The sequence below is a fragment of the Netta rufina genome (genome assembly GCF_964035555.1).
Source record: "Netta rufina genome assembly, chromosome: 13".
NCBI lineage: Eukaryota > Metazoa > Chordata > Aves > Anseriformes > Anatidae > Netta > Netta rufina.
In genome coordinates, this window is record NC_140136.1 from 13,663,655 (window position 1) to 13,689,063 (window position 25,409).

The 25,409-nt window shown below is 45.5% G+C and overlaps 1 protein-coding gene across 1 annotated transcript in view; it reads right to left on the bottom strand.

Moving 5' to 3' along the window:
- Window positions 1-25,409, bottom strand: part of NECAB2 (N-terminal EF-hand calcium binding protein 2) — a gene marked incomplete at both ends in the record, with an annotated part of 57,839 nt that overhangs the window by 29,999 nt on the left and 2,431 nt on the right. Inside the window, one exon of the mRNA XM_084294452.1 lies at window positions 20,258-20,282. Within this exon, the coding sequence (XP_084150578.1) occupies window positions 20,258-20,282 (25 nt within the window). The remainder of the gene's footprint in view (window positions 1-20,257; window positions 20,283-25,409) is intronic.

A 25,409-nucleotide genomic window follows, 5' to 3' on the forward strand; every position in this document is an offset into this window, starting at 1 on the left:
AACCCCTAAATAGTCAGCCCGTACCCTCCCAGGTCATTTATCCCAACAGCAAAGATCAGCTCTTCTTCAGTAATTCAAGGTATTTCTCTCTGTATCAAAACAGAGTTCATAAAAAATAAAAATAAAAAATCAAAACCCACATTCAAATATATATATATTTGCCAGCCGATGATGCAGTTTTGTGCTGAGACTGGAAGAGGTGCATATACAAATTTTGTGCAAGGCTTAACCCTTTCATTTTCCATTAAAAATGGAGAAAAGTGACCGCCACTTCAAAACGATTGCAGCAATCAGCAGAAAAGATTGAGCCACAACTTAAAGCCCAATTCTTATTCAGGATGACAAGTAATGCTGCACACACCCAACAGCCCGTGTCTGGCCATCGTCCCTTTGGGACTTGGCTTGGGGAAAAACGAGGATTGTTGCTGTAGTCAGAAACCTGGACCTTGTCCTCGCTAGAAATAGCCTGGCATCCAGCAATGTCCATTAGCATGCCAGAATTGTCACTAAGCTGCTCAGCTTTTGTCTTCAAATCAAGCCTTTTGTCATCCTAGAATTAGAAGTAATTCTGAAATTATTTTAGCAGCTATACATAGATATCAAATGTAGGCTGGTAGGCAGGGAGACTTTCAGGAGGGATTCAGCACATTTTCTCCCACTGCCTTTTCTGAAGGTTTTACTTCTTTCAGTTTTTCCAGATAATCTTTGTCCTGCTGTAATGAGCTCATTTAAATGTGTTTTTGTGTTGTTTTTTTTTTTTTTTCTCTTTTTTTCTTTTTTTTTTTTTTTTCTGCTCTCCCCCAGTACATTGGCTTTGGGTCTCACATCAAGGCTATTTCTGAAGGTCTTCCCCAGAAATTCCCATTCTTTCATAAACTCAGTGCTGGGATCAGACTTTGCCAGGGTACAAATAGCCTGGCCAGGCTTGACGCAATTGCTGCTTACCTGAGCCCATGACAAATGCTACCCAAGCATTTAGAAGAGGATGCAAAGATGCCAGTAGTCTACAAAGCTGTCTTACTCTACCATTTTCCTATAGAGAAACAAAAGGTAGCCTATTTCAGTTTCCTCCTAAGTTATATGAATGTTGTTCTTTCAATTAAAAAATAAATAAATTAATTAATGTCAACATTTGCCCCACACGTTGGGTGGCATGAGAAAAAAGATGGAGCTAGCCCCTCCATGTGCTGCTGCTCTGTAATAACTTAGGAAAACCGCGGGTGAGCTGGCCCCCAGGACAGCTGCTGCAGATACAGCTTAGCTCCAGACACACCACTGCCTCTTTCTCCGAGTTATTTTTCATCTGATTTGTCCTCAGCCTGTCTCCTTTATATTGGGTGCTATTAAAAGGCTGAGTGACTTTGGACAAGCACAGCTTTTCATCACCTCTGATTTTATTAGTTGTCTGTTCAAGCTGTTTCCCCCGTGAGATACACAAGCACGAGCCACCGTGGCAAAGCAGCAGGTTTCTGTGCAGGGCTTTCAACATCCCATCCCTCTCCCAAAGGCTTGGATTCTCCACATATTCCAACATCTGCCTCATTTTCTCCACCCCTACCTGGCCCCAAATTTCTGTTGCCCCACACTCTGCTGCCCCTGCCGCACCTGAAAAAAGTGCTCTGCAAACCATGCAAAATATACTAAAAATAAACAGTGGGAGAACAACTAATATTTGGATACGTGTATTAAAATGTTAAGTAACTAGTTTTTTTACCTATTCAACTAATGGTTCATTTTTATGCCTTAGCAAACCTGGGTGTTGTAAGGAATTCTCTGTGAGGCTAAGTATTGCTTTATATTTGTGAAGGAGGTGGTCTGGGAATCACAAGGACACAGTTAAAACTGGTCCTGAGCTCAAGGCAGAGGATTGGGTTTATCTGGGGGGCTTTTTGGCCATTCCCCCCCATATATATCAAAACCTGCAAGTGCTTTCAGGCTGTTGCAGGGCCCTGGTGTAGGATGGCCAGAGGAAGGTACCCGCGATGGTGCCAGAGACCTCCAGCAGACGTGGTGTGCTACCAACTTATCTCTGCTCAGGTCCTCAAAAACCTCTCTGCCTTCACCACGTGGGCACATGTTGGACGTGATGGTTTGGGGAACAGAGAAGGATGAGGAGCCCTCCAGCTCTACACGTGGAGTCCAGCTGAACATCTATCTGCTCCTTGCTCTCCTGAAAGAGCAGCACAACAGGCTGGAGAGGGACCACAGGGCACCACATTCACCATTTGCCAACACCATTTCCCTGCAGTTTGCTCAGATGCACAAGGAACAAGACCCAGCCCAGACCTGTGGCATCCCCAGATGTGTCACCCAGCCTGAAGAAGAGGCCAACACCTCTGATCCCAGCACCCCTATATCGTTTTAAATCCAGATTTCTCCGAAAGCTAAGCATGGACACCACATGGGCCCCCAGTGCCTCACCCTGCTCCTCATTAACTGGCTGCCCTCACGTGTTTTGTCTTCTCGAATGTGCAGATGAAATGCTGGAGCTGTTGGCTGTTGACAAATTAACGGCAAATTACTGAGGATTAGAGAGCTACAAACTCATCACTTCCCATGGCCCCATGAAACAATATCCAGATTGCATTGGCAGCATCTCCAGTTTTCTACCCAGCTAACAAGCGGTGCAGAGATGAAGACAGTGAATTAAACTAAGCCAAAAAGCAGATATCTCATTTGCATTCTCGGAAGGCAGAAGCTACCCTCCTGCGTTACAGTTTGCAGCAGATAGGACATCCAGCTCCTTGTGCCAGTGCTGGCGAGAAGGAATTGCTCGAATAGCAAATTGCAACTTGCATAATTAATAACTTGCTTCCACCTCTTAACCCCTCAAGCATGAAGTCCAGCTGCAAGCCTCCAACAGGAACACTTCATCTCTTGAAAGTCAATGGTCCCAAAATTCCCATTAAAATTGTTCCAGACTCTAACCCAAACTACTGCTCCTGTTCGATGGTCCCTCTCCCAGAAACTCCTGTTTCAATGGTTGGATCTTCTCCAGAAGCATCTTTGGGGGAGTTTTCTTTGCTCTAGGACTCAGCAGAGCTCCCTCCCATGGTCCCATGGGTTTCCAGGGAAATCGCTCATAATTTTATGCTCCTGCTTAATAAAGCTTCCACCCCTCCCGTTTATTTTCACAGGAAAATGTCAGCCCTATGCTCAGCGTCTCCTGCGATTCGTCCAGGGCAGGGTGGGTGTCTCAGCCCTGCCAGAGGTATTTAATGTCTCTGAACCAAGCAGTGCAGATCTTTGCCATGCTATTTCATCTGTTTGCTTTGCAAAACAGCTGAGCACCACAGAAGTAGAGCATCCCTGCAGGGAAGGCGCATCTGCTCTGGAAAGATTGCAAAGAAAAAAAAAAATGGAAAGAAAACAAATATGTATTTCTGCTCCAGCAAATTAGACAAGCACATCTTTAATCACACACTTTTGTAACAAGTTTTTAACAAAACTGCAGCATTTGTATCTTTTCCCTTTATTTTTCTAGCTGTCCATTTCAAAGTAGGTAAAGGAAAAAAACAGGACTATTGTCAGGCTTTTCAGTTTTAAGGACATGGAAAGATGTTTTGGTGTGTTTTCCACAATTACACATAAAATGGCATGCCACACCAATGAGCAAGAGTCAGCACAGCATCAAACTGTGCTAGAAAACCCCAAACCACCCCAAACTGGTGCTGGGGTAACAAATAGGTCATGGTGCAGGTCTGCCAATGTGATCTACACTTAGGTTTAAATGCAAAAGCAACCGAAAGCCCTCAGTGCCAGCACAAAAGGCACAGGGGAGTAGCAGACCAGCTCACTGCTCTTGGTTTGAAACACCCCCAGCACATGCCAGCTCACCTCCTGAGTCCCCAGCATCCAGCTCCTTAATTTGGGTAAATCTAAAATGAGAGGGAAAAAAGCATACGAAGGACCAAGCCATTGGAAAAGTGCCCACGAGCTTTCCTTCCAGCAGCAAACAGGGTCACCTTGCTGCCTCCCTTAATTAAACAAGGCTTTGGAAAGGAATCTCTGAAAATTGCAAGCCCAAAGCATTTCAGTTTTGCTCCATTTTAATCCTATCGTATTCCCCTGAAGACTCACAACAGCCTCTCCACTTTTATTTTTTTTTCCACAGCAAACCCCAATAAATTTCCTGCCAGCTCCAAAGAAAACGCAAAAAGAACAAAGAAATGTGCTTTTTTTCCCAAAAACCTCCAGCACAACTCCTGTACTAGCACAGGTCCCTCCCCACCCTGCTTTTTGAGCACTCGGTTATCTGCTGCTGCTCGTTAAAATGCTTCTCCTGGAGAACGAGTTTCAGTGAAGCCTTTGTGAATTTTTAATGCCCTGTGCTACTTCGCTTTTGCTGAATCCACATTTCCTCCGTGCCATCTCCTCAGAACCGGCAGCGTCTCCACCGTCCCCTGCGGCCACGCGCCCCGCAGCCTGTCCTGGTGTGACCGGTCACCCAAGGCCAGCAGGTCCCACAGGAGCACACCCAGGCAGGGAAGGAGATGTACTCTATTGCACTGAATTAGGAGAAAAGGGGGAGCATGGAACATGAAAGTCAAGGCTGGTGGCTTATTTGATAGAAGGCTGAAGCATGAACCACCTCTGCTTTCAGCAGAACTGAATTATCACAGGAGCGTGGTGGCACTGAGGGCCTCCAGCACTGTGATGCTGGGGAGTTTACAAGATAAAAACACTTGTTTGAGCTTTCTTCTCTTTCCTCCAGCTCTGCTAAGAAAATCATTAGGCTCTTTGTAGTTAAACAAAAGCAAACAAACAGCAAAGAATAACCCAGCAGCAACTCACAAAAACGTGATCCCAGGGGTTTTCAGCAGAGACCAGGAATGGCTCCACCTAAAAGCAAATAATAGTGAAGACAGGGGCTTCGATTGCTTGTGTGGGTGTCTTATTCACATAAAAAATACGGACAGTAGAATAATCTAGGCTAGAGCAAACAGAACGCTGCTTTCTCAAAAACATTGCCATTGTGGAGGGTCACGGTGCTGCACAGACCTGCTGCAAAACTCACTCACGGGCTTCACAACATCAGGACACACAGATCTTTGGTGATCCATGCCCTGGAGCACCACGGCTGGACCAGCTGAGCTGCTGTTCAGCTGGCAGTGTTATACAGGTTACCCAAGTTTCTGGGAATGCTGTATTTCTTCGAAATACTCAACACTACTAGCTTTAGCTAATGAAATAGAAAAGCTAGGTTCAGCCCTGATGACATCTCCTGTGATGTTAGATCAAACACTCCTCCTGTGGAGGAGGTGATTTATTAACAGAGATCGGACCTGCTTGAAGAAATCAGCTCCTTGGTGCAGGAGAAGGCTCAGCTACGCTTCATCAAAGGAGCAATTTGCATGGATGTTTTCTGTCCCGGGTAAAGCAGCACTAACAGCTCACATGTCGCCACCAAATCCATCATGGGAAAGCTTTTCAAAAGCAAGACAGACCTCATCACAGCCTCCAAGGAGCACAGCTCTCGCCTCTGCCTGCAGGAAACCCTTTAAACCTAGACATATTTCCAAACTGTTAGCAAAGATTGCATTTCTAGATTGGTTCAATGCGTGGAGCTATGGGTGATGTTAGCAGGATTTGGGAGCCAGCCCCTCTCCCTCCACTGACCTCAGTGACCGAGTTGCACATACCTGAGCTTGAAATATTTGTGTCTTATTTATGTATGAAGAAAAGAACATAAGAATAAGCTAGGGTATAGCAAACACAACAATCTTTACAAAAATGTTGGTGTTATAGAGAGCCATGGTGCTGTACAGACCCATGGCAAGATCTCAAGCACTGGCCAAGTAGACCACTGATGTTCCACTGCCTGCTTTGTCTCAGCAAGCCCCCACCAAGCACTTTTGAGGATGCTTTTCGGTGCTTTTGGGATCTTTTCCATTTTAGGGAAACCTCAGCAAACCTCCCAGGGAAGACATGAGCTGAGCTGAGGTCTGGTGACTGCAGGGTTTGGTACCACTCCTCCACAGAAAACCTCTGATGGGGGGCTCAGATGACATTCTACCACAGGTCATAACATATTTCCACCCTAATTAAAGAGATGCTGATTCCAAAAGTCATCTGCCTCTCTCACAGAGCACACTGGCATTTTTCTGCAGAAAGGCACTTGCTCAGCCCACTGGTTTTCTACCTGTGGCCATCCCATGGACTGCTTGTGCCACAGAACAGCCCCGCTCCAATGCCAGGTCAGCCTGCACAAACCTGAGCTGAGAAGAGCTGCGAGCAGCACTTAATCCCCATTCTTGTATAAAAGGATCAAAATGCTCAGCAGGTTGGTAATTCAAAGGTTTAGCCTCCAACCTCCACATATCAGAGCAAAAAATAAAATAAAATACACGCTGAGGGCTTAAACTTGAATATTAAAATTGTAGAAGGCAGGAGGTAAAAAAAAAAAAAAAAAATGCTCATACTGTTCTACAAGGGGCCAGTCTTTCTCTGTAGTGATTTACGGTATAAGAAAGCTGCTTGCTTTTATGTTGCCTTGGTTATCCAGTCACTCGCTGTATGAATAAATTTGCTTGTCTCAGTGCAAGGCTCTCAGAGAAAGCACATGGAAAGGAAGACACCGGCTCCAGCTACCCATAATTTATGGCTTGGTGTCTTTAAACAAAGGTAAATCTCTTTGCTCAGCTAATTTTTGTAGTCAGCCCCTAGCTGAAGATCCCCAGCCTCCAGCCAAGAGAGGACACAGCTGCAGAGGACTGGGACAGGACAGGGACATGTGGGGAAGCCACCATGGGAGACACCACTGTCAGCAAGGCAGGGTCAGGCCCCCAGTGCTACTGGTTACACCCTTTTTATCTACCCAAACCTGTACTCCAGCATCCATGGGGTCTCTCTTTGCCCACTTCCCCCTTACCAGTTCATTAAGAGGGAGAAGAAAAGGGAAAATGTCAGGTATCCAAATTCAATGTATTGCAAATCTATCCTTTTAGGAAAAAAAATACATGCAGAAATGGTCTTCCCAAGCTGATTAGGCAGCAAGGTGCCCTGGCATGAAGGATGCTCCAGCCTGGTCAGCACAGCCTCTGAAGGTATTTGTTTCACAGGGGCAACCTTCTCCCTGGCTGCTGACCTGCAAAATGTCAGGCTCCTCATTTAGGAAGTAACAACTGGTTCTGAAGAGCTTCAAGTGTCCGTGTCTTGCCTGAGTTATATTTGCAGGTGGTATATTGCATGAACATCTCCCCTGCTCAGTTTTCCTTTCCCCTCTTTTCCCCAGGAGTCTCAGAATTTATCATCTGCTCACGGTCCTCATTATACACAATTTTAATATTCCCTGCTATGTACAGCCCTTTTATAACTTCTTTCTCTTAACTATTCTTCCAGTTAAATGCTACAAAAACATTTCCCCCTCTGGTTTACAACTTGGAAATTCCTCCTGCAAGATCTGCATGCTGCAGTTCTCCGACAACTAAATGAGAGGATGCAGGGGAGAGAAAACAAGTCTGGCTCCTTTCTCTGAAAATCATAAATATTTCAGCTTGTTTTTACTGTCTTGTGCAAGTACTTCCAATTATAGTACACACTCCCGCCCCTGTTTAACACGTACCAAGCATATTAATTAATATCACTATCACTCCGGCTACAAAAGCACTAAAAAGACCCACCGGGCATGTGGCTGAGCTTGCACAGAGCCAGGAGCTGGGTTCCACAATGCCCAGGCACAAGGACCTGACTCCTGGTCTCTGTTAAGAACAGCAAACCACAGCAAACAGGTGTTTGTTCCTAATATAAAAAGCAAAATATGTATTATATTAAGGAGCTTGTTGGGGTAACTACACTGATTTTGGTTAATTTAGGACTGTTTGCTCTTATAAATTCAGCCTAAAAAGGTAAGGAAGGAAAATCAGCTTTGTTTAATGGAGGGTAGCATGTTTGAAAGCCAGCAAAGCAGTCAGCTGGAAAAGTAACATCTCCGTGATGAACAGAAAGCCCTCTGGAAAGGAAAACAAGTCTCAGCACACATCTGTTAGCAGGCTAGGTGCAAAGCTGCGTCTGTGTGCTGAGACAACCGAGCATCACTTAACTGAGCAACCACGTGCCGAAACAACATGCAGGCGCTGTGGCCTTCTGCAGCCAATTATTTTGGCTCAAGGAAAAGAAATCCCATGTTTACAGGCCCGGCACCAGAAGTGCCCAAAAGCCACCCACTCAAATCATTACAGAGAGCAGCACCCTAAAATCTGGCTCCTTTCACAGATGGAGGCGATGAATAACAGCAGGGCTGAAAGCATCTGTGTCTGCACTGTATCAGGCTGGGTGTCTGTGTATCAGCATCTAATTAAGGCAAAATCTTGGCAGCAGGAACCGAGCTCGGGTCCAACCCCAGAGCGCAGCCTGCACCAGTCCTCCTGTGCAGCTGGGCTGCAGCCAGAGCATCTTCCCTCGCCGCTGAGCTCAAGCCCGCACACAAAAATACTTCCTGAGGCTGCAGCAGGGTCACGGAAGAGAAATTTCCACTCTAAAACAAATGCCCACCTGTGAAAGTCCCTGAAAGCACTGAAGGTTTTCTCCAGAGTGAAATGCTACCATGCAAATGCAGGCACCAAGCACAAAGCCAGAGGCACTTGGGCTCCTGCATTTCCACAAAAATCACTTTTCACTCTTTGCTATCACAGCTTTCCAGGGAGAAATCCAGCAATTCCTGATCCCCAGGTCTCCCTGGCTGGAAATTACAGATCTAGACATATCATTGTTTTATCTTCAGAGATTTCTCTCTCCACTGCAAGCAGTGAGGTAGTTATTCCCCTCTCTCTGATCTTTATTATCTAGTAACCCTAGTAATCTTAAAAGAGTCAGAAAGATAATAGGAAAAAACAGATCCCCGTGATTTATAGTTGTTCCTGGCCAATTGCCTGAATGTAGGCTGCCAGAACAAATTTTCTCACAATTGTCTGGCAAAATTTGCTTGGGAATTATAAGGATTATTTGCAGCAGTGTATTTGTTCTGGATTCCATTTTTGCCTTATTTAATTCTAACAGCTATGATCGACACCTTCGATAAACATGGTGGATCTGCAACAGAAACTAATGAAAAGAGAAGGCAGAGCCCCCCAAGCTGGGATGAAACTGGGAGGCAGGTGGAGGAAAGCCCAGCTACCAAGAGAAAGAAGAAGAGTTGGAAGCTGTAAGTAGGATTTGGGTGGAATGGCAAGAGGAACAACACAGGCTGGGGGACAACAAGGTGCCTATTGAGGTGGTGAAGGCATTTTAAGGGGTTCCTATGTGCCAGTCACCTCTACTGGGGTGCATCTTGCCATTGCCACCCCAAAGCCTGTCACTTGCTCGTAATACACCAGGAGCACTCACAAACCACATTGCTGAGCCTGTTAAAGGCATGCTTCCAAAGTGATTTGGAAGCACCAGAAGACAGAAAGCTCTTTGGTTCACCTGCGTGATGGATAAACACACTGTTTGGCAAAGAAGACATAAGCTACATGGCAGCCAGAGCCCCCTGCTTTGCAGGGTTTGACTCCAGACATTAAAAATGAGAACACTCATCCTGGGAGCTTGTTCCTGCACCCAGGCCAGCCCCACTCCGGCACCTGGGCAGTACCTGCTGGGACAGACGTGTCTCAGGGCCACGCACCAGCCAGGTCCCCAAAGCCTGCACCACCCACTTCATCTGCCAGACCACTATCAGCCATCCAAGCAGAAAAAGTCCTTTCTAGGCATTTTAAAATTTCATTACTGCCGAAAAGTAATAATTAAAAAAAATCACCACAACATTAAAATTTTAGCAGTAGGAATATTGATTTGCTGGATCTACCCTGAAAAGCTTCCTGGATACAGCAACATGAGATATTAATGAGACAGATCAAAAAGTGCCTGAGGTGCTAAGCTACTGATGTCCATCAATGCCCCCACTTTCTGCTGTAGCTGGAGCCTTTGCCCTACCTCGTGCTGCTATTTCTAAGCCAAAAAGACCTTTGTATAAATACCCTCCCTCCTGGAGCAGGTCTAGGACTTGTGTCATAAACTCTGTGAGGGGAGATGTCAGGGCAGTTTTGCACAAAGACTGACCCATCTGAACACAGGAATACTGTTTCAGCTGAAATGGCCAGTAAGATAGCTACAGCATCCAGGGATGCCCGCACTCTGCAAAATTCAGCACAAAATCCACCACTTTTAAGACACTGACAGTATAACTTGTGGGTTTTAGCTAGAGAGATGGCAAGGAGGTAATAGCTCTGTAAATGTTTCATAGTGCCCTTTGCTGGCTGTCATCAGGCCATGTAGCTATATTTGCTATGCAGTGCCCAATTAAATTTCTCAACTTTGGCTCCAGAAAAAAAAATATATATATTCTTTTAAAAGTCCTCCTGACTAATTGAGCAGCTTTTCAAAGCCTGCTTCAGAAACCACAATCTCTTATTCCCACCTTTCACAACCTGTAACAAGGCCATTAAATCTGTCACCATAATGTATCCCATTCACTTCTTTTCAGCCTGAAGTCTCTAATGAGGGTTACAGAAGAAAACCCACAACTCCCAGCCCATGGAGAGAAGAGGAAAATAAAGGCTGTCTTCTCTGGGTTGCACGGTGTGTCAGACCATAATTGGTGTGCTTCAAAGCAGGCCGGGAGTGTTGGAAAACACTGGCCTCCAGATGTAATATTCTGCCCCAAAATGGTAGGCTGAAACAGTAACCCCTGCTTGATGTCTTCTGTCTGCATCTGTCATGGACACCCAAATGCTGGTGTTTGTATATTAAAGGAATTGAAACACCAACCAGAGCAGCAGAGACTGAAACTCAGCAACATTCAAGGCTCCTTGCCTCTCTCTGCAAGATCCTTCATACTTAGTTCCTGTTTAACCCCCAAAGACCAAAGAAATACCAGCAGGAGCCAGGAAAGGACAAAGAGGAGCCAATCAAGAGATACGGTACCACATAAAAAGTACATCGTGCACAGAAACACATCACACACACACACAAAGACCTTACGGGCTGAATACAGCTGCCTTGCCCCGCTCCCCTAAGCAATATGATTGCACAAACTGGTTGGAGCCCAAGCACAGATGCTTCACAGCATGGGGAGCAACTGGACAGGGAGGTTTTAGACCACCCTGAACCTCTACCAGCGATAAATACCAGCAGCAAGAAGGCTGGATCAATGGGGCAGGACAAAAACCTGGGTACCATGCAGATTAGAGAGAGGTTTCCAAGGCAGAAGCTTTTCTCCAGCCTGCTCCCCCATGCCTGGTCTGTCAGGGGCAGCTCAGCGAGGAGCAGAGAGCAGCGATGGCCCAAGGGCTGGTGCTTCTGCCCAGGCAGCACTCGCAGGAAGATGGCTTTTGGGGTCAGCATCACCACCTGAGCCTTCAGTGGACAGAGACTTAGCCTAGTAAGAAAGCGTGAGGCCATGAGGTGAGATATCTGACTGTCTCTGAGGTTCTAACCCATTTGCTGTCAATATAGAAATGTCAGGAAGCCTTGAAGGTTACAACAGTTACTGATTTTACCATAGGTTTTGCAAAACAGATGGATTTTAGAGAGGGTGGAGAAGAATGTTTGGAAGTCATGAGGAAGGAAGGTGCTTGGGTGGCCAGCACGGAGGGACATGGACATGGCTTTCAGGCCACAGGGCAGCCTGTACTGAGGGCTGGCAGGCCTCACACAACGGCTGAGCATGGCAGGGACTTCTGGAGATCACCTCATCCAACCTCCCCCACCCGAGCAGGTCCACCCAGAGCATCAGGGGATGATGATTTTTTTCTTTGCATCTGGTTTGATGTTCTAGCTGCAGGCTTTACAGCAAAAGGATGATGACACAGGTGATTGCTATCAACCCTGCTACGATGCCAAAATTCTCTGCCCCCTTGTTTCATGGATGTGCAGGACAGTGGGCACCAGAAAGACACGGACTCATTTCTGTGGCTCATTCATTAAAAAAAAAAAAAAAAAAAAGTCCACCTGGCAATTAACAGAAAACATCCGAAAACATCCTCTCAGCTGATTTGTACCTTGAGTAATGAGAAAGGGCGCTCTGCATGACACCAATTAGGCACCTGAGCTGTCAGATATTAACTGGAGTGCCAGCAAGCCAGTTGCCTGGAAGGCCAAGTGCTCTTTCTAAATAGAGCAGCTTTTGCTTCACAGGCTTTCATGGTGTCTTCCATTTTGGTAGCCTGCCTCTCTCAGCAGGGAGCAGCTTTAGGAACAGGACAGGAGGAAGAATTTAAGAGAGTGATGGACTGTAAAATTTTGCTGTACAGAAATAGGCAGGATAGAAATGTGTCTGTTGCAGAAATTAAATTTCTTGTGCTGGCCACTCCGTTGGCTTCAGTTCTTGGGGGAGTTTCTGGGCTGGATCCAAGCCTTGTCCAGCACAAACCTCTCACTAGATAAACCACACATGGGCCCAGGTTAAAGCTGGACTGCTACATAATTGGCAGCTAATACCATAGGAGGATATAGCAGTTAATGTTCTAATCCTGTGCACCCAATTCAAGGCCTGTTTTGCAAAATGAAGGTGGTCCAGCTAAAAAAGTATTAAAAACAAACAAACAAACAAAACCCAACATGATTCTAACATGCATTTGCTAAGCAGAGGTGATGAGAGAAGAGAAACAAGCCCCACAGATACCTACACCAGCCTATTCAATAACAAAAGTCAAACCTTGATTCAGTACACTAATTTCAAGGGTATAAAGGGTGGACAGAAGAGCTAGGCACATCTAATGACAGCTTGTAGGGAAGGACAGCAACCATCTTTCACAATTTCTGCATCATCTCAAAATTCATCTGTTGATAGGTTTGTTTATTATTTTGGGAACAGCGTGTTCCAATTTAAACAGATGTCATCTCTTCAAAGCCCTGTGCTGTGAACTCAGCAAGGACTTGGAAGGATAACTGAGCATACAAGAGAGAGAACAAGGAAAAATTTATAATATACAGGAATCTGAATAACTGAAAACAGATCCAAACTTTCCTCTTGGAAATAAAGGCCATCACACAGTTTTACAAGGTGCTTTTTGACTGTCACATGAAATCTAGACCATCTAAATGCAAAGTGTTTCTTTATTTTAAAGAAGATAAATAAATTCAGGCTGTTTGCTTGGTCATGGAAGAACCTAACAGATTTATCCATACTTGATTCATCATTGCATTTTTCCACTTAGATGTGGGTGGCTGCTAACACTGTTTTTGTTATGCAAGAATTATAAATATTCTCACTTCAAACTAATGAATTACTTTGGACGCACCAGAGAGATATGAATAGCTCAAGGTTTTCCCTGTGTGTGAGGAGCAGTAGCCAAGCAGAAGGTAATTACCCTGGTCTGGAAGATAAGTGGCTTTTGATGAGTAACTCATTAGGAACACGGACCACGAGGCTCCTGGGAGCTCACAGTAAGAGCAAATTTCAAAAATAGGCACACAGTTATGGCTGTGGAAGGAAGAGCTGGGTGTGCAACAGGAGGCTTATTAGGTAGGTGCTGCTGGTTATTTGTTCTGATACGTAACATGGAGGTATTGCAACCCTAGCTTGGCATCTTTTTAAGATCTGACAAAAGCAACCAAAGCCATGATGTCTTCATTTGACATTCAGACCTCGATGTCTCAGGTGCCATGCTACTGAAGTTCCAGCTGCTTACCACCATTCAAGCCCTGTGCAAATGCATTTTCCAAAAGAGCCTGAAGCTGATGGGGAAGGGTGGAGAGATAAGCATTCCAAGTCCTGTAACAACTTTGTGGATGATTACCATGCTAAATTCCCATTGAGTAATTTTCTAAAAGCGTTTCAATAAATTAACAAGGTAATAAGTAATAGATGTCTGCTATTTTTAAACTCAGAACAGTGCCAGAAAGAAATGTTATCTAACTGTCCAGCAGTTAGATGCCATAAAAAGGGGTGGGTCCAGGCAGGGCAAGCAAGCTGAAAGGTGACAGTTCCTTGGATTTCTGAAATAAAGAAAGGACTAAGGTACAACCACCACAGCAGGCAGGACATAAAGCTAGCAATACAGGACATTTGGCACATGTCAGGGAAAGTGCAGTGTTGTGCTGGGACCTCCATCCCATTTTCCTGACCAAGAAATCCCTTCTCTAACCTGACATTTATGATATGCCTCAGTTCTTTAATATATCAAACTGGGGCTGAGAGATGAAACTGATGCTTTTCTTTTACCTGCTTGTCTTTCTCTGCCTTTTTCCAGCCTTTAAAGCTTGGTATCTCCGTAGACCAAGGGGACAGCGGTGACAAGGGGCATTACTGGCACCATCACAAAGCCATCAGGCAGAGCAATGCTGCTGCTCTGCAGGTGAGAAGAGGAGCTCACTGTATCCACAAGGGCACGATCCTGCTGCCAGATAACTGGGCTCCTCAGTCAGTCTGATGTCCAAAGCAATTTACATTCCCTGCTGTATACAGCTGTATACATGCCACCATCATTTAAAGTGCAAATTTGTAACACTGGGATATTCTTTGTAAGCAAAGGTCTGTCCAACAGCATAAATCAGCTTTTATGAGCTCCTAAGTGACTCTAACAGATATCTGTGCACAACTGTTTGAAGGATGAGCCCTCCTGGGACAGGAATGGGCACAACTCCATTGCCCTCAGTGGCTCTTAACCAAGAAGCCCTTTTCAGCCACCACTCGTGGTGCAATCATGCTTCTGCTCTTCTTTTATTAGTTTGCTACGTCCCCTTGAGGCCCCGAGCTGATCATCCAGATCAGCTCAACTCTGAACCCTTCCCCCAGCACTTGAACACCAGATGTCTGTGTTCAACTGACAAATGAAATTATTTTAATTCACATTCAGACTTTTTTTTTTTGGTATTTAATTACCAACAGGAGCAGAAGCTATCCAAGAGAGCACACATTGAATGGTTTCATTCCTATACACACCTTCAAACACACAACTGAGCACACTCCAGCTTCACATCGTTCCTTGCTGGCCTTATCCTATTTACAGCCAAGAGCAGCTGGGTGGAGGCAGCAATCTTACCTGTCATTACAAAGAATTACCTGTCATTACAAGGAATTAATGGAGTGTTGTGGCTGTGTCCCTAGAATGACAACATCTTGAGCCACACTGTAGTGCCATGTCCCTTATCAGGGTCAATGTCTGAGCCACTTTCCAAGAGCGTGGTTACAGAAAATTACACTGACAACGCATCCAATACAGGTAACAATGCCCTTTGGAAAATGGCTTGATGATTCACAACCGTAGCTTTGCCAAATTACACGCTGAATATGCTGTGAACATAACAGATTGCATGTTCTGAGGAAAAGGTGCTTTCCAGTAAAGCTACTGGGGACAGGATTTATTTGCTAAGGGTGACATAGCCTTGGCCTTATTTGCAGCAAAACGTCCAGTCAGCTCATTGATCAGCAGTTCTGATTACCATGGCTAATGGCAGCTTCTTGCCCTATCAACATCTTCTCAGCTGGCTGCTACATAGCCAGCATTTAAAACCTTGTATGGGATGCACATCACGTTTAGTTACCCCGGCCACGGGAGCTGGGTAGCTGCAGGGACTGGAGATTTCCAGATAACAAAACTCCTGTTTCCGTGGAGGAACATTTTTATAACTGATCGTTAGCAATTAGGCTGGTCTGTCAAAATAAAACCATCTTAATCTTTCAAAGTGAGTGCTGGGCTATTTAACTTATAATTGATTAACAGCTTTCGGAAGAGAGGATTAAAGTACACAGTAGATACCTCAGATGATGGACAGCTCAGCTTCACGAGCCTAAAACAAGTTGCCTCCTTTTTCCCACCACATGCCAATTAAATGATTAAGTATTGTTTACTGGGACTAGAAGGATTACAAGACAGTAGGTGGATTTATTAGCAGGGAAAGGAAAAACACTCCTACATGGAAGAAAAAGGATTATTTCAAGTGACTGACAGCCATGCCCCTGCAAAGCACGACTGGAGATGGCTAAATTATTCAGTCAGAAGGTTACGTCCCAGCCCTTCTCCCTTTTGTCAGGCCATTCGCCAGTTTATCCGGACATCTCCAATGTGTTCATTGTTTCAAGGTGTGCTACCCAGACTGTTTGCTCAGTTTATCACATAGATAAGCTGCAAATTCAGTTGCTTGGTATTGTTAATGGGGAAAAGGTCGGGGACAACTCGTATTCATCACAGTCTCAGTCCTCCTCTGAGGCAGGAGACCAAGATGTCCTTCAGTGAGCAAGAGCTGCTTACTTAGAGGTCTCCCAGTACATGTAGGCACTGGGTGAAATCACCTTTGTACAAGTACCTAAACATGGCAGGAACAATAATATATTTTAGCATCTTGCACCAAGAACATCCTATTTCACACAAATTAATAATTTATGCCGAGGAGCTTTGGAAGGAAGAAGAAGGAGGAGAAGCTCTGGGTTCACATGGCCAGGCTCCATAATTACCATGCCTGAACTAGCCACGTTGCATTAACACCACACACACACCGCTTTTACCAGGCTGAAAAGTGTCAAGACACTGAAAAGACTTCCAAATGCAAGACCTCCTGACTGTCAGAGGCTGCACATAAAATAAAACAACTCCTTAAGCCTATAACACAAAGGAGTAGCATGGGAACTTCTATATTGCAATTTCAACTGGAGAGGCAGTTATGGAGCAAATCTTTTACGTTCTGCAGATGGGAACAAACTCAGCAGCATAGCTGAGCACCCAAAACTCATCTCACACTGCTGTCAGGACCAGCAGGCATGCACCAGCAGGGCCATAGCTCTGCAAAGACCCTCACCTGAGGACACCACAACAACTTTGAACTTGAGCCAACCCTTTACGCACCTAATCTCTGGATGGAAAGAGTTAAATGAGTTGCTGCAGTTAAAGCAGAAGGCAAAAGTTGAGCTCTTCCCTTCTATTTCTATAGGTCTCATCTCCAAGAGTAGCTTTAGCACAACTGAGGAAAGCAAAAGCTGCTGCTTTAGGATGGAGCTGCCAGCACTGCCTACCCTGGGAGTTCCATCCCTGGGGTGCTGCTGTCACATGGTGCTTGCTAATGATTTGTCACAGATGGTTAATTAAAGGGAGCAAAGTCCTTGCTAGACAAGAGCCTCCGCAGGTGTGGAGGCAGCCAAAGCCTGGTAACAGGGTATGATATTTCGAGAACCTGGGAGCTTTTGTTTTTTGCAGCCTGTCTAGAGCTCAGGACCCCTTCCTGGGATTCAGAGAAAAACCTGAAATGCAAGACTTTCATTTTTTCAGCAGAAGTCTGTGTATGTCACATGGGCAGCCCTTGGTGGGACATGAAAGCAGTCAGCTGACGCTCCCATTGATCCTCGGAGCTGTAAATGGTAAAGCAATGAAGAGGCTGAGTTTCAACAAATCAATAAATTAAAGGCCAGGATGTCAGAGGAAGTCATGAAAAGGCTATCCCTAGGGATACAAAACACAGAGATATTACAGCTGCCTCTGGAAACCTCTGAGCCAGGGTTTGCAGGGAAGGCACAGGGAGAGAAATATCCCTGCATGCCTCCTGCAGCAGCTGCTGTGAGCCATGGGGTGCTGGAGGGGAGTCTGCGGGGAGCCGTGACCCCCGAAGGCTGCAGAGGAACATGCTGGGCTAATTACAGAGTGAAGCAAGCCCCATTGCCAAGAGGTAGGCAAATATGAATAGCTGCCAAAGCAGGGCACCAGGAGTGGCAGGTGCTGGCCCCTCACCTTGAGGAGCCTGCAGAGGGATAGGGCTGCCAGCTGAATTGAGACTACATGGTGACAGCAGGTCATGGAAAAGAAAAGGTACATCCCGTTGGCCTCTCTCCACGGGGAGAACCACGCTCTGTTGGCCAGCAATGAAGCTGGAGGCTGACTGCACCAAAAGAAATGGGAATAGAAGCCAATATACAGAAAACTCCTTCCTCAGAAGTCTCCTGGCTTTGTGAACAGCACAGGAATGTATCACGTTTAGCATCTCTCTCCTTGAAGCACCCTTATAAGGTGGGGACATGTCACACACTAATATTACACGTTTAAATTATTCATTTTAACACCAGTTTCTTCTTTCCTACTAGCTGTTTGCATGTCTTTGTCTTCTATACACTGACTCTGCATCCAGCTGTGATGCTGGAGCTGATGAAGCACGAGGTGGGCTCCCCAGAGCCTGAGCTACCTCCCCAGACCATATTGCAATGCCTAATGCACCTCTGAACTCAATGTTTTTTTAAAATATACTAAGGTGGGAGATGCCTCTGACATCAGCCAGCCCCAGGGAGGCTTACAATGGCAGCAAGAGAAGGCTGCAGACCTCAGCAAAGCGACTGGGTGCTGGGACATCATCCCACCCCCATTACACTCACAGCACTAACAGTGACCAGGTGGCAGATACGTCACTGGAGACCTGTATTTGTTGTAATATTCTGTGATCTAGACAAGAAATGCTCCATTTCTGAGCCATGCAAGCATCCCTGTCTGATGCTCAGGCAAACAGCACCCAGGGGAGCACCCATGTTGGGGTGAACAGATGCTTGGATGCTCAGCATCCCCAAAACTGCATCTCCCTGCTGAGCCAGAAGTTCTTCTCCACTACACGGTGTGCCCCATATTTCTGCAGCAGATGTTGCAGATGGCAAGCAATAAGCTGGAAATCAAGGGAAGTATTAACAGTTGTTTTTTTTCCTCCTGTTGTGTGAAACGCTTATTACCAAAGCTGTCTCGCCACGTATGCAGGCTCCCTCACTCCACACATGGGTTTACATGGGGAAAACCTGCTGAAAAGCGGCATTGGGTACATCTGCTGGGCAGGGCAGCCCATGCAAGTCACCATGGAGGGGCATTTCAGAGCTGAGGGTAGCTGATGGACTCCCCAGGGTCAGCTCTGGGATGCTAATCTCTGCCTCTTTGCCCAAACCCAAACTCCCTCCGGTCGGATGAGCAAGACAAGAAAATGCTTTTAAGCACTAGGCTGCATCTGAGCAGCTCGCTGTCTGCCTTCTCCACACAGCCCAAGCAATCCCACCTGTTATCTGTGGTTCACTTGCTCGAACCTTACAAAGGGAGAAGCATCCGGGTACCTCGTCCTTCTTTGCCTTGGTAAAAGAGCCAAGACAAAACATTGCACTCTGAGTTCTGGTTCTCCAGTCCTATCACAGCTGTTATAAATTGAACTGTGTCTAAAATAAAAGCACAGTATCGTTTGGCTGAGTTTGAAAAGCAGCCACTGGAAATAACTGCATCAAGACTGGTATGTTAAGATGCATCCTTTTGAGCTGTGTTCAGCAGAGTAACATTTTTATTATTTTTTATTCCAGTAATAAATCACTGCAACAGTTAAGTGCTCAGGAGGCCGTGAAGTATGGCAGCGTGGGTGGCAAGAGCAGAAGTTCATTTTTCCCTGCAAGCATCACTTAGGGTGCTCCCCCCATGTCAGCCCCCTCAGCATCTCCTTGTACTGTGTTATTGCTCAGCTTAGTTGAGTAATACATTTCAGGATCTTATTGTGGTGTCAGGGCATTGACTGCTTACAGGCCAGTGGCAGCGATAGTCCTTACCAGCTCTTTCTGAAATCAAGTGTCTCCTGTTTAAATCTGGTAGGGGAAAAACCCTGCTCCCCTCCGTGCTCCTTGCACAGCCTCCCACACATCCCTCTGCAAACACACACGGTCTCAATGTATATTTGATTTTCTCATTGTGCAAAAGGGAAAGAATAGAGACAGGCCCTCGGGATTTAGCTAGGAGCAGGGCTGAATGGGACCCCACTGCCTGTTTTTCCTGTAGCCATGTTATCTCACAGCAAACCCACTCTTTCCTTTCTCGATGCCAAACCATTTAATGGAGACATCTCTGTGCTATTCCCCATCCTAGGGCAAGACCAGGCTTCAGCTGAGTTGTTCAGGTTTCAACAGGCATAAACCAAAAATAAACATAAATGCATACTGCCCCTTGATGCGTGTGCCCAGTCCAACAGGAACCAAACTACAAATTTTCACAGGTTAGGCCCATTTTACAAAGCTACTCCAAGATTACAAAGAGAAGGATCCTCGTTTATCACTTAGCTGTGATTCAGTTTTTAAGATGTTCTTTTCAGGCTTGTAAAGCTGCCCCAAATTTGGCAGATATCGCCATGCAGACTTGCACACTAGTATCACGTCTGCTCTAAGAATACCTCAGCCAAAGAAATGACAAAATCTCTTCCAAAGCTTAAACGGCATCAGTGTCAGACCCAGGAAACCAAACGGCATTTAAACAGTTGGATGTTACCATCTGGGGAAAAAAATAATAATGACAGAAGTTAAATGGAAAAAAAAAAAAAAAAAAAGCAAAATGTGAATGTTCAGACTTACCATTTTTGTCAGCTCTTCTGAAAATCTAGAATTGAAAGAGAAAGAGAGGAATGTTTACTATGTGGGTCAGCTGGAAGGGTTTGTGGTTGCAGTTAAGCCCCCTCCTCCCCCCAAGCCATCTCAAATGCTTTGTGGAGCCCACCCCTTTCAAGACCCAGCCCCTGGCCCCATAAAATGGTCAACCACCACCTAGGGACAGTATCGGCACGGTCAGCTTTGGAAATAATCAGTGGGTGCTCCAGCAGTTCATTCATTTCCCATCCCCTTTGCAGAAGAAAGCCAAAAGCATAGGTCCAACACACACACAGTGACACCAGCAGCACAGCCAATTTCTCTAGCATCAATAATATCTCTTAAACCAAGTGTCAGAGTTCTGCACTTCTCAAATTATTTACCTGGCTTTTATTTATTTTATTTTTTTAAGCAAGTTTCCTGCATGAGAAGGAGATTATACTTTGGCTTAAAACTACTGTGTGGAGGAACAGCCCAGAGAGAAGAACCAGATAGACTTTTCAGAAGGAAAAACTGCAAGAAGGTGTAGTACAGTGGAATTTGCCAGGGAAGAAGGCAGCAAAAACAACTGCTGCATTTCTTACTAGTCTAATCTTAGGACGAGTCCCCTGACACAACACGATTAACAGCAAAAGCTTTGTGCAAGGGCTGAGATCTTACAGGCTGCTGCTAAAAATGGCTGCTAGTGCAAGCTTGGCCGTAAATTACCGAAAAATTAAGATGCTCATAAATTGGACAGAAAAGGAAAAACTTTATTATCATCTCTTCAGACCTGACCCTATTAATTTGAGCCAGAGCAGAGATTTTTGGCTGCACAAAGAAAATTCCCTGCAGAGGGAATAAAAGCACCAGCAGGACAGATCAGAGGCAGCTGTAAAATGCAATCTCTTCTTTTCTGGGTCATAGAATCACTCCAAAAAAAAAAAAAAAAAAAAAAAAAAAAAAAAAAAAAAAGCCAGAGAAGAAACTGCTGTGCACAAGAAACCCAAGAGACAAATTGCATTGCAGAATGTGCTAGTTAAACGAGTATGGTTTAATTAAGCAACATTAATCATTCTTTTGCCAGAAGCCCTAGGCTGGACAGGGCAAGGTCGAAGCTGTACTTTCTGGCACACTTGGGCAGAAGCAGATGCCCTCTGCTTGAGGCACGTGGTGGAAGCAGCTGGGTGCCAGCCTTCAGGAGAGCCCTAAGAGCCCTACAAGGATTAGGGCTTGTCACCACAGCTCTTGGGCTGCCCATTTCCGAGAACAGCTAGAAGTCCAGGGGGAAAATCCTACCTGTCCCCACGCTTATGGACTTCATTGAGATTAGAAAGACCAGTCATGGCTTGTCTATGGGATGGAAGAATAAAGAATCCTTCTTTAGGGCTGGGCAAGCAGGACCTCAGGCATTCCCAGGGTTTTGGCACACGTCACTCGGCCATGAGCACTATGCCCTGCCTGGACTGTGAAACATTCCTCTTTTCCAGGCTTGGACACCCCATTTCCTCACTCCCAGTGAACACCTCCAGACAAGGCACTTTGCTTTCTGGATGCTGATTATTTCAGGGTTTTCTATTTCATCGCCACATCCTTTTGTTACTGCTCCCACTGCTCGGAGACAAAGGCATTACATAAATTCTAACACAGAAGCAGCAACGTCTATTTTAAGGTGCTGTGGGAGATCACCACCCCGCTAAGCACAACAGTCAGAGGGAGAAAAGGAAAGCAAGAACAAAAGTAAAACATGGCTTAAAGTGGGAGAACAGCTCAACCCATGGTGCTGTGTCCTGTGGAGCCACCAACCTCGCAATGAATTCTTGGAGAAAGAGGGGAAAAAAAATATATATATATATATAAAGTTGTCTATTAATAGGGAATCAGCCTGGCTGTAAGTTGATGTGCTAAACTACATCTAAGGCAAAAGCACCAAGATTTCATGGCCAAACCTGTTAAGGGAGGACCACATCAGCTACCAAGCTTTATCTACAGGACCAAACTGTTCAGCTTTTACTGTAAATGAACAAGATTTATTCTTCCAGCTTAATTGGACTACGAAAATTTTACACGCACAAAAATTAAAATAGGACACGAGGAGAGAAAGCAATGTAAGACAAAGCCATCTGTCAACACAGGCAGGCAGCATCAAGGTATGAATGAACATCGGGAGGCTGATAAAGATATAACACGCTCTGTGATAGCTTGCTGGTGCTGCCAAAAATGCTGCTTCTGTGAAGACGCCATATTTACACTAAAGGGCAAAACTAAAACAAGCAGCAGCACCCAGTGACCCCATTGGTGCAGTTTTTTGCCCAGCAATTAAGTTGCTCAGACTCAGTGGAGCAGCAGCAGCACCACCGAGCCTGGCCCAGATTGCTCTTTCTGCTCCATCGCCCCCACTTCCCCCATCACTGGGGTAATGCACTGCTTGCAGGTGGTCAACAAGAAATGATCCAGTCCCAAATCTACTACACCAGGCATCCCCCCATCAGCCGTGCTTTAGATCTATTAAGCAAGGCTTCTGTAGCACAAGCTACATTGCATAGTGAGGAATCCCATAACATGGGCCAGATTAGCCCACGTTATAGGATTTACTCCTGCAATGCACGCAGAGCTCTGTCTGCAGCATGCTTCATCCATTTCCGAGCTGTTTAGATGGATAAAAACCCTACAAGATTTTGAGGCAGCAGCATCTTTCAGGAGTTCCTATGGCTGTCTTTATTTCCACTCTGCTCTCAACTGGCTACTGCAGATATCTGGCAGAAGTAAGCAATTCAAGCTGCTGGTGGTAATAATAAACTTGAAGTAAAATTGATGGTTTCAAATTTAAACATTCAGCTCTGCCTTCTCTGAGCTCTTGGATTAGAAAAAGCTACACTGGAGGCTACTTGAGGGAGGTTTTCTTGGCAATTTTATTAAATTCACACACAGGCACTCCCCTAACAAGCCCAGGAATTATTACAGGGTTTGTAGAGTTTATTATTCCTTCAGCAGGTTAATATGCTGTTGATTTAAAATAAAGAGTGCAGCTGAGCTAGAATTCTGTTTTCCCTGATAATCTCAGTGCAGAATCAAGCACGAACAGGATCCAAGCCTCCTTGGAGAGGTAAACCTACGGATGAGAGAGCATCCAGACACCCAGAGAGATGTAAAAGCCTGATTAATTTTTTCACCATGCTCCCACACCCCTGTTCTTCCTTTCTGTTCCCTTCCCTACAGGTCTTGACACCTCATTCGGAGCTGAGCCAAGGTCTTACATCCTCATGGAAGGAAATTCCTCTCCAACAGCCTCTGTGTTGCTCACAGGCTTTTTTACATCCACAAGAAAAGCAGCTAACACCATTTTCACTTCTCCCTCTTACCTCCTCCTTTGTGTTTACCACCTAGCTTCATAAATCAAGGTTACAAAAGAGGGGCAGGAGCTGCTGCTGATGTTATCAGATATCCAGCACTGGATGCTACTTCTGCACTAGGGCTGCACTAGAAATGGCACCGTTGACAAAACAGTCAGAAAACGATGCCAATTTGGGAGTCTACATCTGGAAACACACACCTGGCACAAGCCTGGTATGTATTATCTTGGTATGTACTATCCAAACACCTTGAACGGGGCCAAAGTGTAAATCAGCTCTGGCTACGTAAGTGAGGGCGGAAGAGGAGAGCTGGGTTTGAAGCAGTCTTTATGACCTTGCTGGAGAAAGAAGGGGACAGATGAGGGTCAGAATTAGTTCTCAGTGAACCTCTCCAAGAAATAGCTTCACCTGACCTGAAAGCAATGGCGTTGTTTTCCTCAGGGGCTTTTAAATTAAAACCTAAAAGTGCTGGCCACAAGACATTCAGTCACTGCTGGTGAAGCCAGGGGGGACACGAGCTCTTTCCAGCAGAAATCAGAAGGGGCAGCTCAGTGATGCTGCCCAGCCCTGACACCCGCTGTGGGTCACACTGTTACCAGTGCTGGTTTCCACTGGAAAGGCAGGAAGAGATGAGTAAGAGCAGTCTGTAAATAAGAACCGAAGTACTCCCAGACAGAGCAATACCTGTCTAGACGTTTCCCACGCCTTGGGAGCCAAAAACCTCAGCTCTATATTGTATGTGTATACTTATTCACACACAGCAAATAAGATCTGATATAGGTTTTTCCAACCTCCAACCCATGTTTTCCATTTTATCAGTCTTAGGATATTTGCGGATTTGTTCTGGACTAGAAAAACCCATGTGTGGTTACGGTGGCATGAGTAGCACCGTGGCAATGTCAGCTTCCTCTCAAAAGGGGTTTTGTCCTCGTGAAGCAGGACAGAAGCTCAGAGCCCATAGAGAACGTCTTCAAGCAGCCCAGAAAGCTGGTGCAGACCACAGCATCACTGTGGTCTTGTCTCAGAAGCTGGGGACAGACCCCAGCAATCCACACGCTGCAAATCCAGAGCATTTGGTTCTTGTGGATGGGGCAGCCACGTGTGATCCCGACGTGGGATGCAAACACCCAGGGACAATCACCCGTGAGTGAGATTGGGATGGGGACGGACCCAGGGACACTATATGAGCTCCCCACTAAACACAACCTCAGCTTTATCCACCACCACCCTTGAAGAACATTTGCCACTCCTGGTTTTACTTGCCACCTGCTTTAGGAAGTGCTGAGGACTTATATTGTCTTCTCCATTAGTTTGTTACTAGGCTTTTGTTAATCTGCAGTTTTATCTATTTTTGCACTTGGAAATCTATGACTTCAAGCTGAACTATTAAACCTTTTTTATTTTTATTTTTTAAACATTCACCTGAAAGGACACAAGCAAAAGAAAAATGCTGAAGTAGCCCTAAGCTAGGATTCATCCTCCAAGCTGACAGCAGAAGACATCAGACCCTCTCTTTCTATCTCCTTCTTCCTCAGCCCTTCCTTTCACCCCACAACATCCCAGTTCTGTTTCTTTGGTGCAAAGGGAGAAGGAAACTTCCACTGAGCATCAGTCTTCCCCATGGTCCAGAGGAATCAGAACAAATTCTTTGGGGTTGCTCAAGTCAGAAGAAAGCCGGAACAGATGAGGAAGAAGTGACAAAGGTACCACTAGTACCAGCTCCATCTTACCCACTTCATAACCAAAACCAGGCTTAATCCACCTTCCCCAGCCCTGATGAACCACCTGCAGAGCACCACCAGCTGATG